This window comes from Tursiops truncatus, chromosome 7 (genome assembly GCF_011762595.2).
Source record: "Tursiops truncatus isolate mTurTru1 chromosome 7, mTurTru1.mat.Y, whole genome shotgun sequence".
In the NCBI taxonomy this organism is placed as follows: domain Eukaryota; kingdom Metazoa; phylum Chordata; class Mammalia; order Artiodactyla; family Delphinidae; genus Tursiops; species Tursiops truncatus.
The window spans coordinates 32,222,906-32,250,842 of record NC_047040.1 but is presented as its reverse complement, the minus strand read 5'-3'; the positions used below and the strand labels follow the sequence as shown (position 1 = coordinate 32,250,842).

At 40.8% G+C, this 27,937-nt stretch overlaps 2 protein-coding genes across 26 annotated transcripts in view; one reads left to right on the top strand and one right to left on the bottom strand.

Moving 5' to 3' along the window:
* ABI2 (abl interactor 2) overlaps nucleotides 1-17,130 on the top strand; it is a 102,695-nt gene extending 85,565 nt beyond the window's left edge. For 5 of the 18 annotated variants that reach the window (XM_019939079.3, XM_019939078.3, XM_033859875.2 and 2 more), the window contains 4 exons: nucleotides 1,838-1,921; nucleotides 4,401-4,574; nucleotides 12,542-12,634; nucleotides 14,733-17,130. In XM_019939079.3, coding sequence (XP_019794638.1) covers nucleotides 1,838-1,921; nucleotides 4,401-4,574; nucleotides 12,542-12,634; nucleotides 14,733-14,896 — 515 coding nt within the window. In that variant the 3' untranslated portion in view covers nucleotides 14,897-17,130. Of the gene's footprint in view, nucleotides 1-1,837; nucleotides 1,922-4,400; nucleotides 4,575-8,783; nucleotides 8,954-12,541; nucleotides 12,973-13,659; nucleotides 13,768-14,732 lie in introns of those variants that run through there. The other 13 variants (XM_033859877.2, XM_033859879.2, XM_033859878.2 and 10 more) reach the window with 7 other exon arrangements.
* The window catches only part of RAPH1 (Ras association (RalGDS/AF-6) and pleckstrin homology domains 1), a 183,624-nt gene that overhangs the window by 69,348 nt on the left and 86,339 nt on the right, over nucleotides 1-27,937 (bottom strand). For 4 of the 8 annotated variants that reach the window (XM_033859865.2, XM_033859866.2, XM_033859867.2 and 1 more), the window contains one exon: nucleotides 13,637-25,366. The exons of 2 other annotated variants lie outside the window; for them this stretch is intronic. In XM_033859865.2, the coding sequence (XP_033715756.1) occupies nucleotides 23,432-25,366 (1,935 nt within the window). In that variant the 3' untranslated portion in view covers nucleotides 13,637-23,431. Of the gene's footprint in view, nucleotides 1-13,636; nucleotides 27,885-27,937 lie in introns of those variants that run through there. 2 more of the 8 variants (XM_033859871.2, XM_033859870.2) reach the window with 2 other exon arrangements.

The window sequence follows — 27,937 nt, the reverse complement described above, 5'->3', positions numbered from 1 at the left end:
TTTCCAGTTGCCTTCCATATTTATGTTTTAAGTTACTTTCGTACATCTCATTATTTCTCCCTGACTTTTCTATTCACCAGCCCATTTCATTCCCTGTACTACCCACCAAGGTTAATGTGGTTAATGGCACCACTACCTTCATAGGTAGGAAGGATAAAAATCTAAGACCATCTTGAGCTGTTTCACTCCTTCATATGCTTCCTGAATCCTCAGATACCAAATACTCTTTTTGTCCACACTGTACTAAGTTCTCTCGTTTTCTTTCCACTTCTATTGCCTTGATTTTTGTGTGTCAGGCCCTGGGTTAGACTTTCTGCATACATGGTTTTTTTTTTTTTTAAATCTTTGCAGTTAGTCTGTAAAGTAGGTTGCATTACCTCTTTCATTTCACATTTATGGATTAAGCTCAAAAAATAACTTGCTGTTCCAATAGCAGCGAAATAGCAAATCAGGGATTTGATGCCAGGTGACTTTAAGTCCAAGGTGTTCCCACTAAGCGCTCTTTCACCTAACATATAAGATTCTTACCTATTGCATATCTACCTGCTCATCTTTCCAGGTTTTGTGCTTTCTCTCTGGGGCATCTTATGCCAACCATATGGAAATATTTCTGGTTCCGTGAGCTGGTCATGCTATTTTATACCTCAGAACCTTTGCCTCACTTGGTTCTCGGCCTGTCTTTCTCGACGCCTGTCTGCTTGTCGAACTCCTTTTCTTCAAGCACCTGCTCAGAGGTTACTTCTGGGTAGCCCCACCCCTACTCAAACCCTGACCGCCCTCTCCGTCACCACCATGACACCACACCATCACCAGTGCCTCTTCCACTACCCATCACCACCACCACCTGCAGGGAAGTGCTACAGATGTTGTTGGGTTAGGGTTATTATTTTGTCTTCCATTCCTAACTAGTATGTGATCTTTTTGAGGGCAGTGACTCTTACTCATCTTTTTAGTTTTATTAGTCTTCACTGTGATTTGAAGCTAATAAAGATGTTCTGTCTTTATAAGAAGATGCACACCATACTGTATACCCATTCCGAAGGAAACCATAACTGTAGAGTTAATCTTGGGAAGTTGTTTGGCATGTACCTGGCTTATTTATGTATTTATCTACATCAGACGTTTGTCGAAGGCTCACTAGTGCTAGGCGCTGTACCAGGTGTTTAAAAGGGAAAGATAGCTTTGGGGGGAGAGGAATGATTTGAATGAGGCTGGCATTTTTCTGTAGCTTCAGGGAGAAAATGTACCTGGAATAGGTGGCATGAATTGGGACTGTGAGAAATTGTAAAGACACAGACCTGACTCGAAGAGAACCATTTCGATGTTGGTCTCTTAGCAGAGTGCTTGCACCTTAGTGGGAAGTCAGTGAATATTTGTTTAATCAATAGCTGAAAACCAATTAATTTTGCCTGTTAAATGAAGTAATGAAAAGTGTAAAATTAGGATGTTGGCATGTAATGGTTTTTTCCCTTGTGTTGATGAACATTTAAACTTATAACCTTCAAGGTAAAATTCAGAAAACCAAGTTATTCATGGTAATCTGAAGAAATTCTTTTTTTGAGAAGACATGCTATTGACATGAAAAGATAATTTGCCATTGTATGTAAGAATAGATCTGTATATGATGAATGCTTCCTGTTGTAAGTTTTTAAAACTTCCCTAATACTTTGTTTTGTGTGTTAATGAGTTATCCCTCAAAAGAGGATCCTTAAGATAGCTTGTAAAATGTTTATGCATAGTGGTTTCCCTCCTTATATGTTTGTTTTATTGTGTTACCCTTTCCGTTTAATGTAACTTGCCCTTACCCCTTACCCTCCGCACCTTTTTGTTTTTGCAGTATCTCTTGCTCCTCCTCCCTCCATCCTACAGGTAACTCCTCAGTTACCTTTAATGGGATTTGTGGCCAGAGTCCAAGAAAATAGTAAGTTTATGTCTTCTTTATGCTGTAGATCAGATTCTAGGCATAAAATGTCATTTATATATGATTGGCTGAATAGTCATTCATTCACTGATACTTCAGATATTTGAATATTATGAACAGTCATTGTATGAGCAGCTAGTGTGGATGGTAAAATAATTACGATGAAATTCTCTTTCAAACAACTTAAAATCTGGTAGTGAAGATAAGACAAATAAATATAAAATAAGGCACATGTAAAAAGAAAGATCACATCTAATTGAGGAGGTGCTCTTTAATCACTGGATATCCCACACTTTTCTCTGGGTTGCTCAGACAATTAGTGGTCTGTCACTGGAGTTTTAGGGTTTTGTGGCCGGCCTGAGAATCTTCTTCCAATCCTGTGATTCCAGGTGTAAAAATGGCCATGCCATGGTGGGTCCCAGGGGACCAAATTGTCAGTCTGTCTCCCATGAGGCCTCATAGATTAGCAGTGAATTTAAGCTGGCCTGTGGTCTGGTGTTGAATCATGCAGGATCAGATAACTAATTGTATTGACAGGTCGAGTTTGCTCCTAGAGAAGCATTAAGGAAGCTGAGGAGACTGATGTCTACAGAGCAGGAGGCCTGTATCTGTATTTAGTGAGGAATTGCTAAAGCAGTGAACACAGTCTGTATGATAGATGAGTTCTCTTATTGTGAGCAGTCTGCATAGGAACCATGTCACAATCATAAGGCTGTACGGGTATGGAATCGGAACTAGGGGAATTACACTAATGAAGGAGATAATGTCATGAGGCTGATGTAGCCTAATGCATGCATCTCATAACAGGGATGGCCTCAACCGTGGGATAGAAATATTTGCATTCTGTTGCTTAGGACTCCTGCTCCTTTGGAAATGGGCATTGCCAATACTAGAATGTAAGCTCTATGAGAGCAGGGATTTTTGCTTGTTTTTCACTGGCTATTTCTCCAGCACTTAGTGAAGCATCTGACACAGGGCAGGCACTTTGAGTCCCTCCTTTTTTGTGTGCTTCCGTAGCTGACTAAATGCTCCCTTTGTATCGACACATTTCTTTCTTGTATTTTAACTGGTTATAATCCAGTCTTATTGGCCTGAGGGCTCAGTGTCTCTTTCAGGTGCCTTTGCATCTCTGTTTGCTAATTTCTGAAAATAGTCCATTTTACCTCTGCTTATTGGAAGGTACCCCAATGAGCACCTCCAATATTTACCACAGTGTGCAATATTTACCTTTTAGGATGATCTTTTCTCATTTCTTTCCATAGTCATATACATTTTCTCACCTACAAAATGTATAAAAATAAGTACTTTGTATATGAGGTGAGCCGTGGCTGATTTTACAGGCATAGCAGGACTTATACATTCAAATGAATGTTGTCCTCTTCAAAACACTCACCTTGGAAAGATATATACCTATCTTTTGGAATGATCTGTATAGCTTTCAAGTACATTATTTTGAAGATAACTCTGTGGTAGCAGATATTTACTCTATATTAAGTTTGATGTTTGGAAGAAGTCTGGAATTATTTGGAACCAGTTATACCGGGCTAGGTAATGCAGCTGTGATTCTGTTATTCTTCTTAAACCCTTCTCTGGCTTCGCATTGCTCTTTGGATAGAGTTCAAACTGTTACAAGGCCCTTTCTGCTTAGTGCTGTCCAGCTTCCTCATGCCTCTTTCTACTGAACTTTGCTCAGCTCTTTGAAGGGCTCCTGCTTTGTATTTGTTATTTTCCTTTACATCTGACATGAAATATCTACCCCCACCCTGGGCCATTAACTCTTACTCATCCTTCAGGTTCCAGGAAGCCTTTCCTGACCCACATAAGAGATGTGGTCTACTGCTCTGTTTTCCATGATGACTTAAAGCACTTACTGCACTTAATTGTAAATGCAAGTTTGGTTGTCCATGTCTCCATGACTTTTGCTCACTGCTGTATTCCCAGTGCTGAGCATCGTAGCTGGCCATGGTAGGCTTTCAGTTGATGCTTTTGAATGAATAATGAAACATGACTTTAAAGTTGTTGAATTGATCTCATTCCATAATAGTGTAGCTTTTAAGATAAGAGGCACTGGAGTTCAAATTCCTGCTCTTCCATTTACTGTTGGAGTACTTAATCTTGGAAAGCCAGTTTACACATCCATAAATGAGGATTAAAAACACCACCTCCCAAGGTAAAGATTAAATGAAATAATGTATTATAAAGTGCTAACTGAGTAACTGGAACATTTTAAGTAAAAAATAGTAATCATTTTGGCTAAACTTTATTCAGCATCCATCAGCACTAACCCAAAGGGAGGAGAAAGTCAAGCTTGGGGATTTGGAACAGTAGAGTTGGTGGGAACACTTCTCTTGCCTACTTATTTTTTGAAAGATTATTATTTTCAAGTCTAGGTTTATACTCCATGAACATAGAAGCTTGGATAGGAAACACTGAACTTTGCATAATGTGTAGTTTTGTTATCAGCTTGATACATTCTTAGTTTCAGATGCACCACCTCCACCACCACCTGTGGAAGAACCAGTCTTTGATGAGTCCCCACCACCACCTCCTCCTCCAGAAGATTACGAAGAGGAAGAGGCAGCCGTGGTTGAGTATAGTGATCCTTATGCTGAAGAGGACCCACCGTGGGCTCCAAGGTCTTACTTGGAAAAGGGTAAGTTTCAGAGGGATATCTGGAAGGATGGGAAGAAACCTCTATGTACGTAGAAATGAAATTTGCTGGTACTGAAGAGAATCTTATTTATTTTTTACTTATAAGTAAAGTTTGGCCTGTATTAGCCTGTATATTTTAATTAATTTAGTTTACAGGGTTCATGATTTTGGAAGTCACACTGGTAAAATCCTGTGACTGATTTTTATTTACGATTATATGTTGTTCCCGTTGAACATGCTTTTTATGAATGGTTTCTATAAGGGAAAAATTTTGAAAAGAGGTTTTTTTCTGGAATGACTCAGGAAGAGGATGATCTTTCCAAATTATGTTATTCCTACTCCCATGCTGTGAAGCATTTTTTAAAAAATATTTATTCACGTTGGCTGCGTCAGGTCTTAGTTGTGGTATGCAGGATATTCGTTGTGGTGTGCAGGATCTTTCACTGAGGCACACGGGCTCTTTGTTGTGGCGCGCGGGCTTCTCTTAAGTTGTGGCGTGCAGGCTCCAGAGCATGTGGGCTCAGTAGTTGTGGCACACGGGCTCTCTGGTTGTGGCTTGCAGGCTCAGTAGTTGCGGCATGTGGGCTCTCTAGTTGTGGCGTGTGGGCTCTAGATCACGTGGGCTTAGTTGCCCTGCGGCATGTGGGATCTTAGTTCTCCAACCAGGGATCGAAACTGCGTCCCCTGCACTGGAAGGCGGATTCTTAACCACTGGACTACCAGGGAAGTCCTTAAAGCATTCTTTTGTGGCATCTTATATCAGATATTCCAGTTTTATCTCCATATGAAACTTTCTTCCAAAGAATATGGTTTCTCAGTTTCTTTGCAGAGTAGGTGTTCGGCATTTCTTTTGGTGAAAAGTTTCTCTGAATGTATTAGCTAACCATCATATGACACTTTTGGGACACAGGCTTACAAACGTCATCAGAACTAGTCAGCTCAGAAGAAATGTGTGCTGTCTTGAAGGAAATTTTCTGTTAAGAAAGTTAAAGCTACTAACTCACTGGGTTTCAAAACTGACTGCACGTTAGAATCACCTGGGGAGCTTACATCAACGAATAGTGGACTTCCACTTCTGGCTAAGATAGAGCAACAGTAATCAGATTTACCCTCCCTCCTAAAACACTTAGGAATGAATCCAGGAAAAAATATAAAAGATAATGGTTTTCAGACATTAGATAACAAGCATTGGTGGACTATGGTCCCAGAAAGAAGGAACTCAAACACGGTGAGTCCTTAATTGTTCTAGCTTTGCTATCTAGAGGCAGTTTCCAGGCCACAGTGCAAGGAGGTGGAACCCAAATAAGCCTGGAAGTCTCACTGAGTAGAGAAGATAAGAGATCACAGAGTTTTGGGAGACCATGGAGAACAGGTAAACTACTCAAAGACAAAGGACAGAGCTCTGGATATCTGCAGAAGGGTCTCCTTGAATCTTTGACAGAGTACTGATCTGTACATGTATGTGAAGAAACTACCTGAGATTAGAGAAAGAACAATCAGAAAGGAGTAGGCAGAAAAAGTCTTGGAAATTACAGGCCTGGGAATAGTTCATGTTCCCGAACGAGCAAGAACAGAAAGACCCTGTAATACACAAGGCATTGAGAAGAGGCCTCAAAAGTGTGTCCCCTCAGCTGTGGGGCGAAATTAGCCCTAGGTTATAGGTTGCCCTGAACTGCCCTAACAAATGTTAAAATGCAAACTTTGAAAACATCCAGCTGATTTCAAGTAACTTAACTGAGTTCCAGGACAAAACCCAGCATTGTGCAAAGGAGTCAACAAAATCCAGTACACCAAAAAGTAAAATTCATAGTGACCAGCATCCAATCAAAAATTACAAGGCATGTAAAAAGTCAGGAAAATATAACTCATACCTAAAAGCAAAGCCAGTCAGTAGGAACAGACCCAGAAGTGACCAAGATGATGGAATTACCAGACACGGGTATAGCTAGTATAAATGCCACATATATCCAAGAAGGCAAAGGAAAACATGCACATGAGAGAGAAGCAGAATATATTTTCTTAAAAAAGAGAAAGAGAAACATAGAATTTCTGGAGATTGAAAAATATAGTATCTGAAGGGACACTTAGAAGAAAAGATCAGCAACCTTGACAATATGACATTAGAAACTATCCAAAACGAGGCACAGAGAAAAAAACCAAGACCAAAAACACAGCAACAGATATGTGGAACAATATCAAATAATCTTTATTTGCAGAAGATATTATCTTGTATGTAGAAAATCCTAAGGAATCTACAAAAAAGCTGCTAGAACTAAAAAGCGAATTTAGCAAGATGGTAGGCTACAAAGTTGATTTGCAAAATTAATCGCATTTTTATATACTAGCAACAAACAATTAGAGATTGAAATTTACAAAATAATACCTTTTGTAATAACATCAAAAATATGAAAACTTAGGGATCAATTTTTTTTTTTTTGGCCGTGGTGCGTGGCTTGTGTGATCTAAGTTCCCCAACCAGGGATCAAACCTGGGCCCTTGGCAATGAGAGCTCAGAGTCCTAACCACTGGACCGTCAGGGAATTCCCAGGGATAAATTTAATAAAGGCCTTAAATAAATTGAAATAAATAATGTTTTTTGATCATTATTGTTAAGAGACAGTTTTTCCTAAATTGATCTATAAATTGAATGCAATCTCAATAAAAATTCCAGCAGTCATTCTTACAGAAAATGACAAGGGGATTCTAAAAGTTAAATGGAAATGCAGAAGACCTAGTTTAGTCAACACAATTTTGAAAAACAAGACTAATGTTGGAGGATTTAAACTACCTGATTTCAGAGTTCTGGTATAAAGCTACAGTAATCAGGACAGTGTGGTATAAATATAGAAATATACATCAAAATCCAGAAAAAAAAAGAATCCAGAAAAAGATCCACACATACTTTTTGACGAAAGTGCAAGGTAATTCAATGGGGAAAGGATAGTGTTTTCAAAAATAGTGCTGTTAACAATTGGATATCCATATGCAAAACATGAACTTCTACCCTTATTACCTCACCATACACAAAAATTAACTCGAAATGTATTTGGATGTGAATGTAAAACTGTGAAACTTCTAGAGAAAAATATAGGAGAAAATCTGTGTTCTGGGGTTAGGGGAAACTTTTTGTAGAGAACACATTAAAAAACATGAAGCTTAAAAGAAAAAATGATAAATTGAATTTCATTCAATTAAACTTTTCTTTTGTAACGATGGTGTTAAGAAAATGACAAGGCAAGCCATATAGACTGGGAAGAATATTTGCAAAATAACTCAGGAGACGACAAACAACTTGTAGAAAAAAACAGTTTGGAAACACTTCATCAAAAAAGATGTATGAATTGCAAATAAGCACATGGAAAGATACTCAACATTATTAGTCAGGGAAATGCAAAGTGAAGCTGCAATGAACCAAACTGCTTATCACTACACACCCTCTGGAATGGCTACAATTAAAAACACTGATAATACCAAGTGTCAGAGAAACTGTGGTGAAACAGGAGCTGGTACAGTGTACATTGCTGGTAAGAATGCAACGTTTCAGCCACTTTGGAAAACAGTTGGCAGTTTCTTATGAAGTTAGATATACACTTACCAGGTAGTCTGGCAGTCCCTTCTTAGATGTTTATTTACGAGGAATGAAGATGTATGTTCACACAAAGACTTGAACTTGATTGTTCATAGCTGCTTTATTCATAATAGCCAAGACTGGAAGCAACCTATACGTCTTTCAACTGGTGAATGGATAAGCTAATTGTGGGCTATCCATCCATTCAATGGAATACTGTTCGGCAATGGAGAGGAATAAACTACTGGTACGTACAGTGATATCGATGGATCTCAAGCATTATGCTAATGAAAGAATCTAGACACAAAAGACTCATACTTTATGATTCCATCTAAATGAAATTTAGAAGATGAGTGGTTTCGGGGGACCAATAGTGGCTACATGGGGGCATAAGGAAACTTTGGGATAATGGCCATTGTAAGGATTGTGGTAGAAGTTTTTCATTTGTCATGTATACAGGTGCATACATTTGTGAAAACTCACTGAATATAAACTTAAGTGATTGTGTTTTGTGTCTAAATTACTTCTTAATAAAGCTGCTTTAAGAAAAGAAAAAAAAAGAGCCCAAGGTACACTAGGGTACCAATGTCCAGTGGCCTTGGACATAGACATGTTTTACAGATTCCATGACATGTTTTACAGATTCCTTAGCTGATTTTAACACTGTCCTGGACAAAGTGATGACAGTTTTCAGCTCTGAAAAACCAGCTCAGTGAGTCCTTAAGAGAAAAGCATAATGAAGAGATTTGCTTGTTAAAAATCTCCTCTTCGGTGAACATGTTAAAATCTGGAGAGATTTGTAAGAGAGGAAAGTAAGTTTATTTTCAGTCCAAATAACTCTTTAAAGCTTAAAAGAAAATGCCTGAGTTGTTTCCTAAGATATTTTTCAAAGTTAATCTCTGTTAAGCTCAAATCTTTTAAAACATGAAAATCAAATAACCTCCTCCTTACTCTTTCTGGAGAAACAGAAATAACCGTGTTCAGCTTATGACTGATTGCTTTTTGTTGGAGTGCATAAATGTTGAGCCTGTTGCCTAATGTCTTATTTTGCTATCTTAGACTTAGGACCTCGTTCTCAACTGTGTCTGCATATTAGGGTCACCTAGGGAATGTTTAATATGTCTGCACTTCCAGATCTATTAAATCAGAATCTGTGGACATGGGACGCAGGCATCAGAATTTTTTAAAGTTCCAAGGTTGAGAACCACTGCATAGGTTTATCTTAACCCTTGATTATTAGCCAAGTGGAGATAATTTGTATATGTAAGTATCTTTATTTAACTTGGGTAGAGAAAAGATATTTTCTTTTATTTATTATGTGCCTGGCATGATGCAAGACTTATTACATATGTAAGGCAGTTAGTTTCCCCATTTTGCAAACTAGGAAATTGAGGTTCAAAATAATTTATGTTACAGAATATGACAGAAGATGTTTGTGTTATAGGAGTATATATATATCATATATATCATAACAGTTATTAATGGTAATAAAAGCAGCTAACATTTATATAGAATGTTTACACATGGCCCTGTATTGTGTGTACATTGCCTCATTTAATATAACGATGCTTTGAGGTATTGGCACTATTATAATACCCATTATACAGCTGAGTAAAAAGCAGCTTAGGAAAGTTAAGTATGTTCTGTAAAGTAATAAGTGGTACAGCTGGGATCTGAACTAGGTGGCATAACTCCTGAGCCTACATTCTTAACATTGTCTTAAGCTTGTACTCTGACAGACCTGGAATTGAGTCTTGGCTGTAACGTTTACTAGCGTTAAATTATTTGTGACAAATTGACTTGTCAGTGCCTGTTTTATTTCCCTTTCTTCTATCAAGCCATCTGTTCTTGTGTTTTTCTAGCTCAATGACATAACTTCTTGGTAGAAGCATAAACAGTGTATGGTAACTTATCAGATAACACTTCTGTCCTCACAAGACTGACGGTCCCTTGTCTTATTCATCTTTGTATCTCTAAAAATCAGAGTGGATGCTCCATTAATGATTGTCAGAAAATGAATAGTGCCATTAATTCTGTCTGGGGAGTCCAGAAAGCTTCTCAGAGGACATGGTATATGTGATGTGCTTTGAATGATGAGTATGAGTTTCTCAGGCAGAGGAGAGAGAGAGGAAGGGCTATCCAGTCAGAGGGAATCCTCTGAGTCAAAAGGGCATGGTGAGTAATGTCCTGTGCTGGGGGGACCTGGGTGGGTTGTAGGGAGGGAGTGGGCAAGCTAAGAGTGTAGGAAGGGAAGTTGTAAATAATGATGGGAGGCCTTGAATACCAGGCTGAGGTGTTTTGAATTTTTTTCTTTTTAAAAAATCTGATAGTAGAGGGAAATTGTGGAAGATTTTAAATAGGTTAATGTTAAGTTCCCATGTATTTGGATTTTAATTTTTGAAAAAAGATACTTGATAATAGTGTAGTGTGCATTAGAAAGAAAGAAAAATAGGAGTTGGAAAGACCAGGTTGGGTATCTTTCTAAGCAAGAGATTAGGGCCTCAACTGAGGCAGTGGTGCTGAAAACCTTGTTCACATAAATAAGTAGATGCAAATGGAATTATTTTTCATGCAGCACTGTCAGTTCTCTTAAATCCTTCAGAGTTATTTGCCAAAAATCAAATAATGTTCTATCTTTAAAAATCATGTTTTATATGGTGTGTCATCTGATAACCCCATTAAAGTCCACCTTAACTTTTGTTAAAAGCAAAAGAATGGGAGCCGCTTAAGTTGCAAAAAGGTTGGGATAGTCAGTGGAGTAATTCTCTTTCTTAATACCACACTGGTATTTTGAATTGTCCCTTTGGCACTCAGGGTGTTTTATACTTAAGCATAGTACATCACTGTATTTTTGTTAAGTAGGAGAAAGATAAACAGGAAATGAGAACTTTTATGACTGATGCTTGACAGAGGATATCATCTCAAGCAGATCAGATTTCGATGCAGGATTTATAAAAGTTGAGGATCTAGAAAGAAACTCTGTAAAATCATCTGTCACTCATGCTACTTAGAAAATCTTCAGGTGCCCCACAGTGATATGTGTATTCCAGTTTAAAGACTGCTGCGCTGATTAGGGCGTTGAGTGTGATGATGGAGAAAAGTGTTTGGGTTTGAGAGATTCAGAAGGTGTAGAATTAACAGGACTTGTGGATATTTTCCTCTGAATTACTTTTCAGCGGGTTTGCATTTCTATAAGCATCAAGAATGTTATCAACCCCCCCCCAAAAAAGCTAAAAAATACTACATTGACTAGAAATACTGAGTATTCTACATATCTTGTGTTCTCTTTAAACTTGTATGCCATTTAATTGTATCTGTTTAGATGTTAGAAATACACACTAAACTCTTTCTAGGTCCCTCTAAAGTGTTTTCTGGCATCCTAGATCACTGTAATGGCAAATATTCAGAGTTTTAAGAAAGCTGTTGACTTAAAGCAGGCCTGGAACAAATTGCACTGTATCAAAAGTCCCTGTTTTAGTTTGTTTCTTAATTATTTATTTAGGATTAAGGTTGCATAGAAAACAAAGTCAATATATGCTTCTTAAAATGGAGAGATTGGAGATTTATTGAGTGAAATTCTGAGTGGTATAATAAACATAGAGGATCTTTCTATAAAAAAGATAAATCTTCAAGTGGATCTGAGCAAGTTATAGGGTATCCCAATTTAACTAAACTGTTGAGGAAAATATAACACTTAGGAACCAGAGATTGTCCCAGATATCATTTAAAGGCCCCATTTACCAAGTTATTTAAGTAATGAAAATCATAGGAGAGCTTACAGGTATCTTGGTTTTCTTAACACTTTTAGTCTGTTACTGTGGATATGTTAAATTGGTGGCATAATGCAGCATGTGTTTTGAAAGAATATATATAGTAGACGCCCGTCATTCACACATATAACCTGTGGGAATTCAACCACTATTCTCAGTGAATGGGCATAGGCTCTAGAAAGTGTGAGAAAGCAGACGGAAGTCTGCTCTTCCCTCAGTCTCTCTCATTTTTTCACTGGCCTCTCCTAGTGTATCTCACTGCACTAGTCTAATTCTAATGTTTAAAGGTACGTGTTTTTACATAATATGGTGCTTTAACACAAGCTCAACTGAAGAAACAGCCATCTTTCCCTATTCTGGGATTGTATCTCTTCAGAGAGATTGTTGAACAGTAAGTGTGACTAAATACTGTTTTTGGCCATTTATACAGTTTTGAACCTAACCTCAAGATGGGATTCCACTGTGCAGGACTGGGTATTAGAAAACAGAATTCGCAGGGAGGGTCCTGTGTTTAGAAAGTCACTGTGTTTGAAGTGCTGCAGAAGTTCGGAAAGGATAGATATTCATTTATTTGGTTCTGCCTTTCTAGGAACATTATTCTTTTTCATATCCTTTTTTTCCCCCCTCTAGTTGTGGCAATTTATGATTATACAAAAGACAAGGAAGATGAGCTGTCCTTTCAGGAAGGAGCCATTATTTATGTCATCAAGAAGAATGACGATGGTTGGTATGAAGGAGTTATGAATGGAGTGACTGGGCTCTTTCCTGGGAATTATGTCGAGTCTATCATGCATTATTCTGAGTAAAGCTCAGCAAGGCTGTGTTTCCCTCACGGGAATAGTCAGGTCTTCCCAGATTATCAAAAGGCCCTGGGGATTCCCCTCCAGTGAAATGAATGAAGGATTCAAATGACAAAAACTACTTACGTTTTGTTTTTTTTGGTTTATCCCTCAGTATTAAAACAAAAAAGCAAGCTGAGTTTGAACAAATGGCTCTTTCTGCCATCACTTATACTATGCTGAGCTGTTTGGACTGAAATAAAGTGACGGTTTCTGAATATATCAGAGGTATAACAGCATAACTATGTGAAACAAATCAGGTTAAAACTGATTCAGAAAAGAAATCTGGGATCTTTCTCAGGAATACTGTACATGCGTGGGAGTTCTCCTCCTGCGGAATCTGTGGCATTGGATGATCTGCAGTGCCTGTGGCTAGCCTCATGGCCCAGGGTGTGCCCCAGCCCCACTTCCTTCCACTGGGATGAGGAGGGGGAACCAATATTTAAATACCATACATAACCATTTTTATAATTGTTTCACATGGCTTATTTCCTCTTCAACACTGTAAATCCTGCATTCTCTCAGCACGAGTGCACCAGGTGAGTTAGTGTTGAGCTGACTTGCATCCCTTCATGTTTCTTAGTTCGTAGATTATAAGAATGATTTGAGTCTCCAAACATTCTGAAGGTGGTTTTGTTCTACTGCGCTGCTGCTGTGTGAGACTGCATTGCCACTGCTGGCAGTGCACCCAGAGGTGTGACAGGTGCAGCCTGGTCCGTGCGCTCAAGTGGGCGTGCAGAGGTAGACGCGAGGGTCCCTAAGGTTCTAGAGAGGTTGAACTGCAGAAGTGCATCCTAAACCCTTGCCTTAGGTGCTGTTTTGAGGAGTAGGACCTTAGAGGTCAGACCAACTATTTCTTTACTTCTTTCACTATTTAGATAAATAGTTTTTGTTTTTTTTTTTTAATAGCAGTTATTTTCAAGTCTCGACAGTCACTGGGAATAAAAGGCTTGCTGCTGTGCTCTCTGAATGTTATGGCAGGTGTTAGCTACTGCTGAATTTACTCACTTAGAAAAGGTAAATATTCCCCTGATTTTGTGTGTTTGGCTTTTGAAGTAGCTGCTGTTGGTAAGGATTTGAACCTTATCTCTCAGACTAAGAATAGTGGGATAAGTGGTATAAGGCCAAATACTTATTCAAGTTTTTTTTTTTTTTCACCTGCACAATTACAGCTTCAGATTCAGTGGAGTTTGGAAGGCAGATGGCTTTAATCCTCTCTTCTGTAATCAGTATAATATTGAAAAACATCCAGGAGGCCTTGCTGCTCAGCAGCTGAATACTGTGATGATAAACCACCTCACAGGCCAAAGCCACCATGGGTCCTTTCCAGTCCCAGTGACTTGGCCAGAAGAGAGCTTTGCCAGGTGACTTCCCAGTGCTGGGGGAAAGGTGAGAGGCGGTAGGCTGCATATATTTCAAACATGGGCCTTGAACATAATAGGTAGTGCAGAGAGAGGAACTTGATTGAAAAATGAACAAGGGTGGTAGGTGTGAGGGAGTTTCAGATCGTGTAGACAGAGTTAATATTCCACCTGTGACTCTGTTATCAGAGCAGAAAACTTAACCACCATTTAACTGAGACCCAGGTACAGTGTTTCCTATCAAGATTTTTGTTTCACGGTTGCAGGTTTTTTTCTCACACACTGCAAGTTAGCTCTTTTTAGATTTCTCCAGCACTTTGAATTTAGTTTTCATTAACTTGCCTCCAGTACACATTACACTTCATGCTTTGTTAGGTCACCTTGACACCCTTTATTCCCTGTCTTCCTTCAAAGTAATGGCCCTTGAGTGTCCTCTGAGCCTTCAGCTTCATTATGGCTGCAACCAAGACTATACTTGGAGAGGTTAAACTCTTCTTAGTGTTGGTGTGTAACTAGAAAAACTGTTTTGAAATTAGATGTTCAGAGTTATTTAAATAGCTTTTCACTGAGAAAACTTACTGGACTAATAAGGCAGAGGGTATTTTGAAATCCAATAAATAGTGCCCACAGCTCACACCTACAGAAGCCCAGAAGACAATTGTGCAAAAGGAGTTGGTGGTGGTCAGCTTGCCTGTTGGACCCCTGCTGGATTGGGGAACCGAGAAGACGTCAGTGAAGTCCTTCAGACTGAAGACCTGCCGCAGAGGGATCCATGGGTCAGCTGATTTTTCCTTTATTTTTTAGTACTAACGTGTGTGATTTTTTTGTTTTAAAAATAACACCTGTTGGATTTTCTGCATATTTTAAATTTTTGTATAGTTTTGAATTCTATATATCGTTTTGGAAGGATACTGTGTAATGATGGGCCAGGCCTAAAGTCATTGGAGACTTTTAATGTATGTAACATTTCATAGATTGCATGCTATTAATAGTATGTGAGGGTAGTATTTGTTTTATCGTAAGTTTCCCCCATTTATCTTTTTATACACTACAAGATGGTTGGTAGTAGTAATTCTAAATGAGTGCAGAAATCTTACATGCTACATAATATTGTGGCAAAGATGATCCAAGTCTAAACTCTGACCAGTAAGCAACCATTTTATCAGGCTAGAGGGAATCTTTTTCCTCTTGAAGTGTTTTTGACTTGTGTCCACTCCCTTTTTCCTTAAAAAAAAAAAGGGGGGGGGAGGGTTAAGAGTTTGTTCCCTTTTTTAAAGTATTACTATTTGAAAGGCCATAGGGATGTAAATGAAAATATACTTCCTTGTTGACGTTATGGCCTAGGCAATAAATTGAAAACCAAAAGTGTCAGTGTGTCAAAATCTAGACTTGAGAGATTCAGCCTGCTGTGTTTGAAATACATATGAAACCTTTAAGATGTCTTGTTCATTGTTTCCCATCTTTTGGCTACTTGCTTTCTATCTTCTCCAGGGGCACCTCCTGTTCCTACAGTAGGGTTAAGGGCCTGCTACTCTTGCTGCATTCCTAACAGTCACTGGGTGAGACATTTTCATCCCTCCCTTTCTTTTTCCCCTCCTGCCACTGTTTATTACCCAGCTAGAGAGACTGTTTTATGTGTCTTCACAGTGGTCTCTGTAATGTAGCTGTGCTCCTCAGCAGTCTCTTGATATTACTGAAGACTTTCCTGTTTGAGAGGCATCAAAATGATAGTAGTTTGCTTTTATCCTCTTATGCTCATTTGCTTTTAGCAGGTGACCTTTCTGCATTAAGAACTGGTACTTTGGTACTTTCTTACCACCTTTTCTCCTCAGTGGAGACAGCATGGCATGTCCTGAAGGCCACCTCTCCCTTTGAAAAGTGTTTGATGGAGGAACTGGCAGGTGGTTGCTACGTCTTGGAAAAGAATGGGGATCTGCATCACTTCCCATCTGTTCACTTCTGAACTTCTTTGGCCAGGAACTCCTGATCAGTGTTAAGGTGATGATTTGCCTCACATGATTTACTTAGAGTCATAGAATTTTAGAGCTAGATGAGATTTCAGAAATTTTAGTTCAATACCATTTTACTGATGAGGTTTAGATGTTTCCTTTTCAAATAACAGCTAGTTAACAAAGGTAGAATTCCTGACTCAGCGCCTGGTACTCTTTCTACAACTGTCTTAATTGTGTTGTATGTTTCTTTTAAAGTTCTACTGGATGTCTTAAGGAAGATACTTGAAAAGATATGCTATGTCTCCATAAATACCATTCAGAGTGTTGTCTAAAGGAGTGTATTGAGTGTAGCCTTAATTAGTGAAAGTAATCTTCATTTTAACCCTTTTATAACTACACTCAGTACAAATGGTCTTTTCCATAAGGTGTATGTAGCTAAAATGTTACAGTGTCTGGGCACTGGAAAGAGCACAGCACAGCCTTACTTGAGAGAGCCTTAGAAAACACTTCTAAAACAGGCATTGCGCTCATTACCTTATGTTTATTTTATGCTGATCTTTGTTCCTGTTTCTTGAGAATCTCATAATTCTTCAAAAAAAGAAGAAAATTGACAAATGACAGGGCCTAGCTGTGTATAAATGATCCTTGCTAAATATCTTGAGGTTTTTTGTAAAAAATCAAACAAAAGACAAAAAGCTTATTTTCACATTAAAATGGAAACGTCTTTTGCAACTTCAGAATTCTATGGAAACGCAGTTTTTATCATATTTGTGTCCATGCATCTTTTTCTTAACAAGATGGTTTACAAAAAAGAATGTAAACAATTTGTGATCTGGTCAGTTATACTTTTAGCTCCCGGAGGGAGGGTTGGTGTTACGAGTTGAGTAAAAACCCATGTAGGAAAATTTGAGGGAGCAGTCTGTTGCCAGTAACCTTTCTTGTGTGTGCCATTAAACCACCTCCAGATGAGTTGCGGGAACATTCACTTTTTAATTTTGAAATTGTATTTCGAATTAATTGTTGCTGTGTACTAAGAACTTGGCCTAAATAAAATCCTACAAAGTATATCCAAATGTCTTGTGAATGTATTTCTGCAAGTAACTTTTCTCCTTTCTTTCTTTTTTTTTTTTTTTTTTTTTGGCTGTGCTGTGTGGCTTACGGGATCTCAGGTCCCCGACCAGGGACTGAACCCGGGCCACACCAGTGAAAGCCCAGAATCCTAACCACTAGACCACCAGGGAACTCCTGTAACCTCTTTTCTAAGGTGGTAAGTTTAAGTGTGTCAGAGAGAATCCGTCCCTGTGCACTAATTACTGTCTGTCCCTATTTTTGCTGTAAGTGAACCTGAGGTTTTGATCACTTTCCACAAAATACATACAGTTCTTTTCTTTTAATATAAAAAAGGAGACCTTCTGTTCTTTTTGCCCCAGTTTGGTAAATGATAACATGATTTGTAAATACATTCGAATCCACGTTTATACATACCTTGACAGACATGGCAGTCCAAGACATGATTGTGATAACAAGGCTTTGAAACAAAAAGCACCTCTTTTTGTACTAGTTCGTACCTAGTTGTATTTTGTTTGTTTAAAGAAAAAAATCTTAAAAGTTATTTTCTTACAGGCTAATCAGCTGAACACATCAAATTATAGTTTGTTTACCTTCACACTTTATGTGCGTGTTGCAGCCTCTCTATTTTGGGTACCTTGACATAAACAGCAAAACCAGGCTCTTAGTGGTGCCGATCCACAAACAAACAGTGAAGTACAGTTCTAACGTTTAAATGAAATCTATGTATTTTTATTAAGGATTGGATAAGCTGACATAAGGAAAACACGTAGCTGAAAAATTACACTGACTGTATGACTACTGTCCTAAGCCATTACAATAGTTTACTGACAGTAACTGGCAAGAGTAACTTGGAAAATAACTTAATCCAGCAGTAGAACAAAAACATGGTCAGTAGTACTGAATATATCTCTTATATATATCTATATATATATATAGGTTTGCACAATCAGGGAGCAAGGCACATAATTAATTAAATGAGAGCGTACATTTAAGCAGAAGAAAATAATAGCTACAAAGCTGAAAGAAAAACTGTAACTTCATCTTTACTGAGCTGTGCATAATCATCTGAATAACGTCTTCTATCCAGTACTTTTAATGCAGTTCCTTTTGCCTTTTTCATGCTTCAGTAAGGTATATTCCTACATTGTATCTATTTATGGCAAAGCTCCCACAGCTTAGATGTCAGCAACTGGGAGCAATCCCAGTTAAATATAATGTGCAATTTTTCTTTAAAACAGTAAACAATGTTTTTATGACATTTAGCACAAGCTAATATTTTAAATGTACATTTCTATAAAAGGAGTTCACTAGTGGCTGATAATAAAATTAAGCAAAATCATTTGAAACATTCCAGTTAATGCTTATTTTCTAGGAGGAATTATTTACAAGTAGAGAGAAAAATATAGGAGGTGGTAATCATGAAAAATGGCAGTTTTTGGTATTAGGTTACAATAAACTTCTTAACAATGGACAGTTTCCAAAATGCAGATTTTTTTTTTTTTTTTTAAGTGCCACAAGCATGTTCTGCCTAAGAAGAGGTTGAGGCTTCGATGATGAGCTTGGTATTAATAGCCATCCATGATCAACATTCACTTCTGAACTTGGCCATCTTTTAAATATGTAGTATTCACCATCACCCTGACTCGACTCGCTTCTCTAAATGTCTTTGGTAGAAAGCAGCCAGACCCCGTTTAGGTAGATGAAGCCATCTCTCGTGAGACCATCACTTTTCCTGTTTCTGCACAAACTAGAAACACTTTCCTTCTCTTTCATTAGCACCTCAAAGTTTGCCTGTTGGATTTTTTTTTTTTTAATGCTAATCCTCCAAAAGAGTTCAAGGCACTGGGGGTTATAGCAGATGTTTCCTCTTCTAAATGGTTTATTACTTCAACAAGCAAAGAGCAAACCAACTGGAGATTATTTCCTTCGAGTATTTATCAAGTATATTGTGTTTAGCTTATTTTTACTTAGCAAGTTTATAGTACAGCTAAATTTCAGATTTCTTTTACATATAGATCTTCCAAGGGCACAATTAAGAACCGAGCACTTGTTTAGTTTGAGGGAGTCTGGGAAAGGGGTTAACAATGATCTTCTATTCAATTTTTAAATGAAAATAAATCTTAAAAGATACTGGGATACTTAATTCTGCACTACTTGCATCTCTCCATGGATCAAATCTCAACTTCGTGAGTGGTCGCATATTCCTATAGTGTTAGGAATAACTTGCTTTATGCAATGACATAAAGTGTATAAAACAAAATTCCAGGTTGGCAAAAGGTACTTGCAACCTAAAGTGATTTTTTTAGAAAGGGACGTCCTCTTATCAAGTGTATAAATCCAAATTATGAAGCCTATGTTATTGAAAGCAAGTCATTACACCTATAATCACACAGGGTCATACAGTTTTAACTGGTCTGAACTTATATCTGTGAGATAAGTTATATCTATGTGGAAACTGTATAAAAAATTTGGTAATACATAAAATGAGGAAAAGGTTAGTTTGCTTGTTTAAAATCACCTTGTGTTTGTAACATAAAACTGCTTTTAGCTGAGGGAAAAAAGGTAACAAAGGGTTCTGTTGGTGGCCTGATGGTCAAATCAAACCAATCCTGAAGTTTTTTTCAGGCTAGTCGTAGCCTTACATCCTTGACATGAACTTATTAGCAGTTGTATTCTCCCAGAATAGCAGCTTATGAAACTCTAATTAGATGCACAGCTATTAATAACCTTGACCTCAGAGTTGTTACCCTATTGGAATTATTCTTCATGATCCCCCAATTTTGTTTAGATTAACTTTCTTGATAAACTCAGGACTGCTTTCAGTGGCAAGTAAACTTACATAGGGGACTTCCAAGAGAGTTCACAGCCCTTCCTTAACAGGATGTGCGTCAGTGGGCAGGAGCACCTTGATGTCAGGACTGTGAGACATTACCTTGTCTATTACTGTGAGACGTTCTGATGAAAATTGTTTCCCAGGACTTTTCTGAAGTCAGCAGTCTTATCTTAAAAAGCCCCAGAAATTAAAAAAAAATCCAATTTACAGTTAAGTGGGTACCTGTAAACCTTTACAGTAGTAGTTACTTTTTCCAAGAGTATGATTCTGTAGCAGCTAAGGAAAAAAAAAATGCATTTGAGTAGTAAAAGCTTCAGTACAGAAAAATCTGACCAGAACAGGCTTTGCTACCCTTCAGAGTTGGTGCCAAAACTTTAAGCATAGGTTGGATCCAATTTTGAAATTATGTGGTAGAAGTTAAGGGTGTCACTAATTAATCTAGTCACTAGCTCTAATGGGCACCTGTTTGCACTGCCCTCCACAGCAGGGTGAGTTCATCTATGCTGTTCATCTTTCGGTACAGCCAAGACAGCCGCCAAGATCTTCTTCCTTGACCTGAAGAAGCTTTGCTGAGTTAGAGCTGCTGAGCAGAAGGCAGTGAAAGAAGGCACAGTACTAGTGTCATCTGGCAGTATGTTTTTTCCTTGAACACACCAGGGAAGAAGAACAGTACAAAAATAACAGTAATCTCCAAAGCCCCAACCCCCCCATGAAACCACATCCTAACAAATATCCAAATTCAAAAATTTAAAAAAAAAAACACTAGGGAGTAAAACACTAGAAGTGTATCTAAAGTACCATTTTGGTTTTTTTTTTGATTCAGTTGTTTCACACACAGAGGAAAAAATGTTGAAATAGCCTTTTCTGTCTTTGGAGAAATACAAAGGGAAACGGCCTGTTGTCAGATAGTCAACAAGCCACTGACTGGGGTAAAAATGATACAGCTCCTCCTCTGGCCCTGTTCTCTTTAGTGTCCCTAGTGTTCTAAAGGATGTCTGCTCTTTCAGAAAAACGATACATCAGAAGCATCAGTTCAGATCGCTACCATCCAGACCGACACAAGCAAGAAGGCCCGGGAAATCCCCCACTGAAAAAAAAAGGCTGGATCTTAGGGCTCAAATGCGGAGGGAATGAAGACTGAGGGCACATGATTTGTTTCCCTCAAGGAGAGCTGAAGTTGCCCACCTTCATATAAAAAAACACCACCACCACCACAAAAAACCCTAGTGATGAACATTTATATCATTGGATTCCTATTCTTAGAAACTCTTTATCCCACAAATAAGGGCGATCCTTAGAATATAAAGCTGCAGGCAGAAGACATTGGGAAATCACTTCACTCATGAGTCACAGTGGAGCTTGGCAGTCTTTCTCAACTGTTTTTCAAATTGCTGTGCATGCTTAAATTAACAACGCAGATGTGTTAAAGGTCACTTCATAAGCATAACAATATCAAGCACACAAAACTTTGTCAACTGAAAAGATCTAAAAAGTGTCTTTTAAAGAAGCAGGGCTGTAACAAATGCACGATGGTGTATATTCTTATTGCTCTATAAACACATGAGTGTACTGTCACATCTGTGACAGTTGGGGGGTGCCTCTTACTCTCTTTATGATGAAGTACTTTGTTGGAGAATGGGTTTACAGGGAAATCCTGTTTACATAGCACAACTCTGCTTATTCTTGAATTATTTAGTATCTCTGCCCCACTGTATTGGCATCGCTTTTTCCTTATGGGATAGTGTCAGAGATTTTTGCAGTTTGCACTGGTGATCCCTATTCATAACAGGCACAGACTTTCATTACAAGGTGTGCTCATTTATCACTGCTGGGGAGGCTAGTTTTTATTCTCTGGTTTAAGAGCAGCTCTGAGATTGACCTGACGGTCCATTTATCATCACAAATTGATGAGCCAATACACATTTCTCTCATATACCGAGGAAAATTCACAGGGGAAAAAAAGCATCTAGAAGTATAGTGTGAAGCATACAGAATTATAGTGTGTCCTTAGAGCAATGATTCTATGTTATAGCAAACTGCATATGCATAATATGTAATGTCACTTACTGTACTTGGACTATACAACTCCCATCAGAACACCTGGTAACCCGGACAAATCTCTACAACCAGGCTACAAGAAGCAAGGACCCTAGTGTGCTCCAGTCGCTATGGGTGAAACTGTCAAAAAACTCATTTTCCCCCTCCCTCTATGATAGTCCCACACGTAAATGAATTCTTTGTATTTCACGTTACTAGCCACAAAAAACCTGATTAATGACAGCTGCACAGGGGCCAGTTTTGTTCTCTTTTCTAATCATCCATCCTTCTAGAGAGCAATATACAAAAAAGACGCATTTCAGAAGGTGATTTTGTTTTTCATCATGATGCAACATACTAGACTGGACAAAGGATTGAGTACACCTGATACAGCAATTGTCTACAGACACCTAGTATCACCGTCTACCTACAGCACACACCATAAGGAGGTAACTGGTGACCGAAAGACACACTGGGACAGAGCATTCCAAGGGTGTCGTGTTGGATATCCTCTTACAATAAATCAAAGCAAGAATCATGAAGCCAAACTTGAAGCTTCACAAGCTCATGAAAAGGATCCCAACAGTACAAAAAGAACTATGCAGGATTACAGTACTAAATTATCCATGTATTACAGGCGAAGGGCTTACCTGTGACCGAATACATCCTAGATTCCTGTGGGATCCTGGCAACAGTTTTGCAACTAGAATGGTTGAGTTACACCATGTATTTACTTTTTTCTATGCACGACCGACCACATACAGATAAGTGTCTGAAAATTTCCCCACACTGCACTATTACCCGTTCTATGAAGCTGAGAGGTTTTCCTGATTAAAGTGCCCCTTTATGTATAGTAATGAAATGTCAGTCAAGCAGTTCTAACTTCAGCCAACTGGGGAAAAAACAAACACAAAAGCCCCATAGATACACCAAACATTCTGGTTGTCTTCTCAAACTGAGAAGCAGCACATTATACATCTATCCTTAATATATAATATACAACATGCACAGATAGGCCGCGCATGGACATTTATAAAATACCTTCTAAATAAGTCAGAAGTTTTTGGTCCAATCCACATGACAGATAATAGAAATCATAAGGGATCGGCAGGACACACATCCCCTTCCATGCCGCTGCCACCCAAAATACACAAAACCCATTTTCAGATTAGGAGAGAAAAAGAATAAATAGAATCACTTTCAGCTATATATATACATATACATATATGTATACATATATATACAAACACACACTACCTATGTATAGCTATGTGTGTACCTGCACACGTACACACACATATAGCTGAACACTACCTGAATAACAACAACATCATACCAAGAGGCTCTGAACGCCTGAATTCGTAGATGATCAGGTGAGCTGACTGTAGAACTGATTACAGATCCCACGAAAATAAAGTCCTATGTAGCTACCAATCTCTTGAGAGCTTGGTGTTCTGGTCTCTTTTGGGGGGAGCGGGCGGCGGCCCTCTCCGCAACGTTGCATAGCCTGATATATGACTGCCTCCATAACGGGCTTTCTGATGCTCAGAGAGCAGCTCGGGGGGTGGCGGGGGCAACGCCATATCATCCATGGTGGCTGTGGGTTCTGCTCTAGACACGCGCGAGGAGGAGAGCGAGCCATGCCGCGTGATGGACTTCCGCTGCAGTGTCCTGTTGAGGTCAGCCAGGAATCCAGGCTGGACACTAAGGCTGGATTTGGGAGAGGTGGGCACTTGTGGCACGACTGTGGCCATTGGCAGCTGCTCGGAGGTCTCGGCTTGCGTGAGGCGGGTGCTGTCGTTCCGTTTGGGTCGCGTGGGCGGAGGGGCCTTCCTGACCGACTTGGCCCACGGCTGTGGCTGCGGATTAACCACTGCCACTTTTGGAGACGTGCTTCCCGAGAACACTGCTGGAATGTCTACGGGGGGCAGAGGAAGCTCTATTTCCGGCGGAGGGGGTGGAAAGTCAGAATCGGACGGAGGAGAAGGGAATTCTGCCACGGAGTCCTTGCCGCGCCCACTCAGAACAGATGCTTTTGCCGACACACCCCCTTGCTGGAGAACTCCGGGAAGACTGAGTTTTCCAGGTTTGGGGGGCGCTGCGGGAGGTGGCGGCGTCTCCTTGCCGGGAGACGCCGAGGGCTCCGGCGCTGCGAACTTGCTGACTAGACTGTCTACTGAGGGTCTCTTGGGCTCAGGGTGCTCCGCACAGCTGCCGGACTTAATGCTGGAGTTGCGCTGCGGGGTCGGGGGAGGTTTCTTTCCCCCCGGACTGGACGTCTTACTGGTCTTTTTGCCCGGAGATCCGCTTTTGTCAGGGGCAGGGGCAGCAGTGGGTGCGGCTGGCGGAGGCGGAGGAAACACCAGGCTGCTCTCGGGGGGAGGAGGAGGGAAGTCCGGAGAAGGGACAGGGGTAGAGCTGGGCTGCCACTTGGGCTTTGCTTTCACAGCAGGCGGGGACTGAGGGGCGACGTTTGCTGCGGCTGAAGCGGGCTTCAAGGACGCCGCCTCCGTGGGGGCGGCGGTTGGAGGCGGGGGGAACTGGCTGGCTATTTGCTTCACCACGGAGGGCGCCGGAGACAGCGGAGAGGGAGGGGGCCTTACACAGAAGCTCTGCTGCTTGGGTAGCGTGGGCGGGGGGACCGGGCCAGGAGGAGCAGGGGGAGAGGGTGGAACGTGAGACACAGGAAGCGCTGGCTGCTTTTTCACTGGGGGGACGGGAGGAGGAGGTGTAGGTGACAGAGCCTGTGGCATAGCGGGCGGCACGGTCACAGGGGGTTTGGGGGGGGCCTGAGGAGGGAGGGGTGCAGGGATGGGAGGAGGTGGGGGCGGCGCCGGAGGGGCTGCTGGAGCGGCGTGCTGCACGTGATGAATCTTCAGCGGGGGCGGGGGCGGGGGCGGGCTGAACTGCGGCAAGGCCTGGGCGCAGGGGGCGGGCTTCAGCTGGGCCATAGCCGAGCCGGGGGTGGGGGGAGGCGGCGGGGGCGGCGGCGGGGGCACGGCTCCGCTGGGCGGCACCAGGATCTGAGGCTTCCCCGCCTGTGAGGTCGAGGAGGGAGGCTGCATCCCTGGTGGCGGGGGAGGCTTAAACAGGGCTCCCGCATGCTGAGAGGCGTTCTGCAGCCTGGTTATTGTGCTGTACTTGACAAACATCGCGGCTGCCGAGCCCCCAGAAGGGGCCGACTGGCTGGGCAGGGGCGGGGGCGGGGGCGGCGGCGGCGGCGGGGGAGGCGGCGGGGGCGGGGGCGGCGGCGGCAGGGGCGGCGAGGGCTGTGAGGCAGAGCAGGGGGTGAGCGGCTTAGGCTGCGGGGACAAAGGGGGCATGAGAGAAGTGTAGGCTCGATTCACAGACTCCATTCTGGCCTAAAAGGAGGACAAAAGGGAGGTTGGGAGAGAGAAAACACAACAAACACAACAGTTACAGAGGTAAGCTTTGACTGTCAAACTAAAAAGCAAGGAAACAGAGACATGCATGAAAGGATGCAGCAGCTGATCATAAAGATGGACAATGTCGGGGAGGCTAAAATCTAACTCCCTGGGCAGCAAGGGCGCGGAGAAAATGTGTTTACCCAACGATCTTCTCCAACAGCCAGGCTGCCTAACAACCTGGGGAAAACGTCCTGCTGCACAAGCTGTCTGGATGGTGCTGGGCCCTCTGGCTTCTGCCTCTGGCTTTCACACACCCTGCCCCGAGTTAGAGCACGGAACCGCACCCCGCGCCTCCCCGGACTCTGGCAAAGGGAGACGTGATGGCTGGAGTTCACCTTTCAGTCCAGGACGGCATCTACATCAAGCAGATGCCATAACTGGGTTTAGGAGTGCTGGTGGAGGGCCTCCCGAAGAATGAGGACGGCTTTCTGATGCTAGTGAGCAGACACGTGAGAGTATGAGTATGTTCAGCAGGCGTGCACAGTCACACAGGAATGAATGAGCTTGACACACACACTCGTGTTCGTGTGAGACACTTGCATCCAACATGCACAGAAGTCCAGCAATGCAGGTAAAGGGGGGGTATTCTTTACATTTGTTTTACTGGAAAATACATAAAGAAATGCTTCATAAACATTATGCCAAAAGATCATAAAAATATCATACAGAAAAAGCCAGAAGAAAATGAGAGGAAACTTTGGAAGGCTAGAGTAAAGGAAATGTACCGAGAAATAGGAGCTAGAGTTTGCCAACAACTTGCTGACCAGCCCATGTGGGCCCCTCTTGGCACTGCCCAAATTACCACATCTGGTCATTTATTTCATGGAGCTACTCATGCATGAATGTGGTTCAAGTACTTCTGAGAGAGCAGAGGAAGAACTCCTGGCTTAATAACTTTGGGTACATCTTTTAGGCTCTTTGAACAAACTATGAGCATCCAAGATAAACCATTTGTTTCCAATTCTGAATGACATCTAATTAGCGTCAAGAATGCTTAGGTTAGTAGAGTAGAAGGCTCATTATGGGGCTGAGTTCTAATGCCCGTCAGGACATTCACATGTTCCTTTAATAACTGCACATCAAAATAAAAGCATTAGTCCGCAAGATCTGGTTACAGGAGTCACCCAGGTTAATGTGTTTCCAAAGAACAACCCCCGACCTTAACTTGACCCTGTCTTGGCTGCTGCAGGGGTGTAGTAGACCTTAGCTGTGCTGGCCTTCTCATTTGGCACCTGAGACTGAGGTAACAGGAGAAGAAACACACAGGGGGTCAAGACTCAAATACACTGTCACTGCTGCATGGCAGGGTTCGTGGACTTTCTGACACTACGTGCCATGACGGACTACACTGCTTCGTCACAGACCATGTGGACCTTTGCTTTCCTTGGCCTTTCTCATGACAACTGGGTAGTTCTACAATTTAAAATGCACATGGATAACACCATGTGTTATGTTTAGTAAGGTAAAGGACTTTTCTTTAGGTATGTGAATTGTGTAAACCCGGCTTGTCTACGACACATGTGGACCACCAGCACCAAATAGTGCTGTTCCACTCAAATTGATGAAGTACAAGAAGGAAAAAGAAGTATTTCTTAAAAGTGGGAGCCTCCGATAAGGGAGTTAAACTGCCAGTGTCTTGAGAATTTAGGTCATTAGAACCAATTCTCAAATATTTATTTTTCTAAGAGAAAGTGTTCCACCCCATTGGGCTACATACGCCTCCCTCCACCCTCTCCATGTCCAGTGGATCAACCACATATGCAAATAAAGGAATAAACTGAGGGGAAATAGCCACTTAATTCTCACTGATGAACGTACTGATGTAAGTGATTCAGACAAGACTGACAATGATGAAAAATCAAAACGATTGCTGGGTGAAAACAAAATGGCCAGGCCGGGTGTCCTACTGGCTCCCTGCGATGGTGTGTGCCCTCGCCTGCTGAGAGGTGAGCACTGCTGGGACACGGTCACCCACAGGACTTCAGAGGCAGTTTGATATGGTATCTTTCAACCAGGCTAAAGAACCTCTCTATTTTTCTAAACAGTCTTGCAATAATTATAATTGTGTCCTTCAGGGTCAATGAACAACCTTCTATGCAAGGCTCAGGGATCCTAAATTTTAAGGGGATTAATTGGAATTTAGTCTTCCACATAAACTATAAATTGAGAAAATTCATCAGTGTGCAGAGAAATGCCAAGAAGCATAAAAGAAAGGAAGATAGAGGAATGAGTCTGAATAAACTAAATAACGAATAAAGAAATAATCAACACTTAGCAGCTTTTTTGGAAAATTAAGGCATTGGCACTGGAGGGTGTTGTTGCTCCATCCAAACTGATTTAAGAGTGGAAAGTGTTATTTCTTAAAATCCTGAGCCACTGATAAAACTGCTAGGTTTTTTTTTTTTTTTTTTGAGATCTTAGATCATCAGAGCCAATTCACAAATGTCCATTTCTGAGGAGAAGCAAAGAAAGAATACTGAAATAAGGCCAAGAAAGATTCCTAAT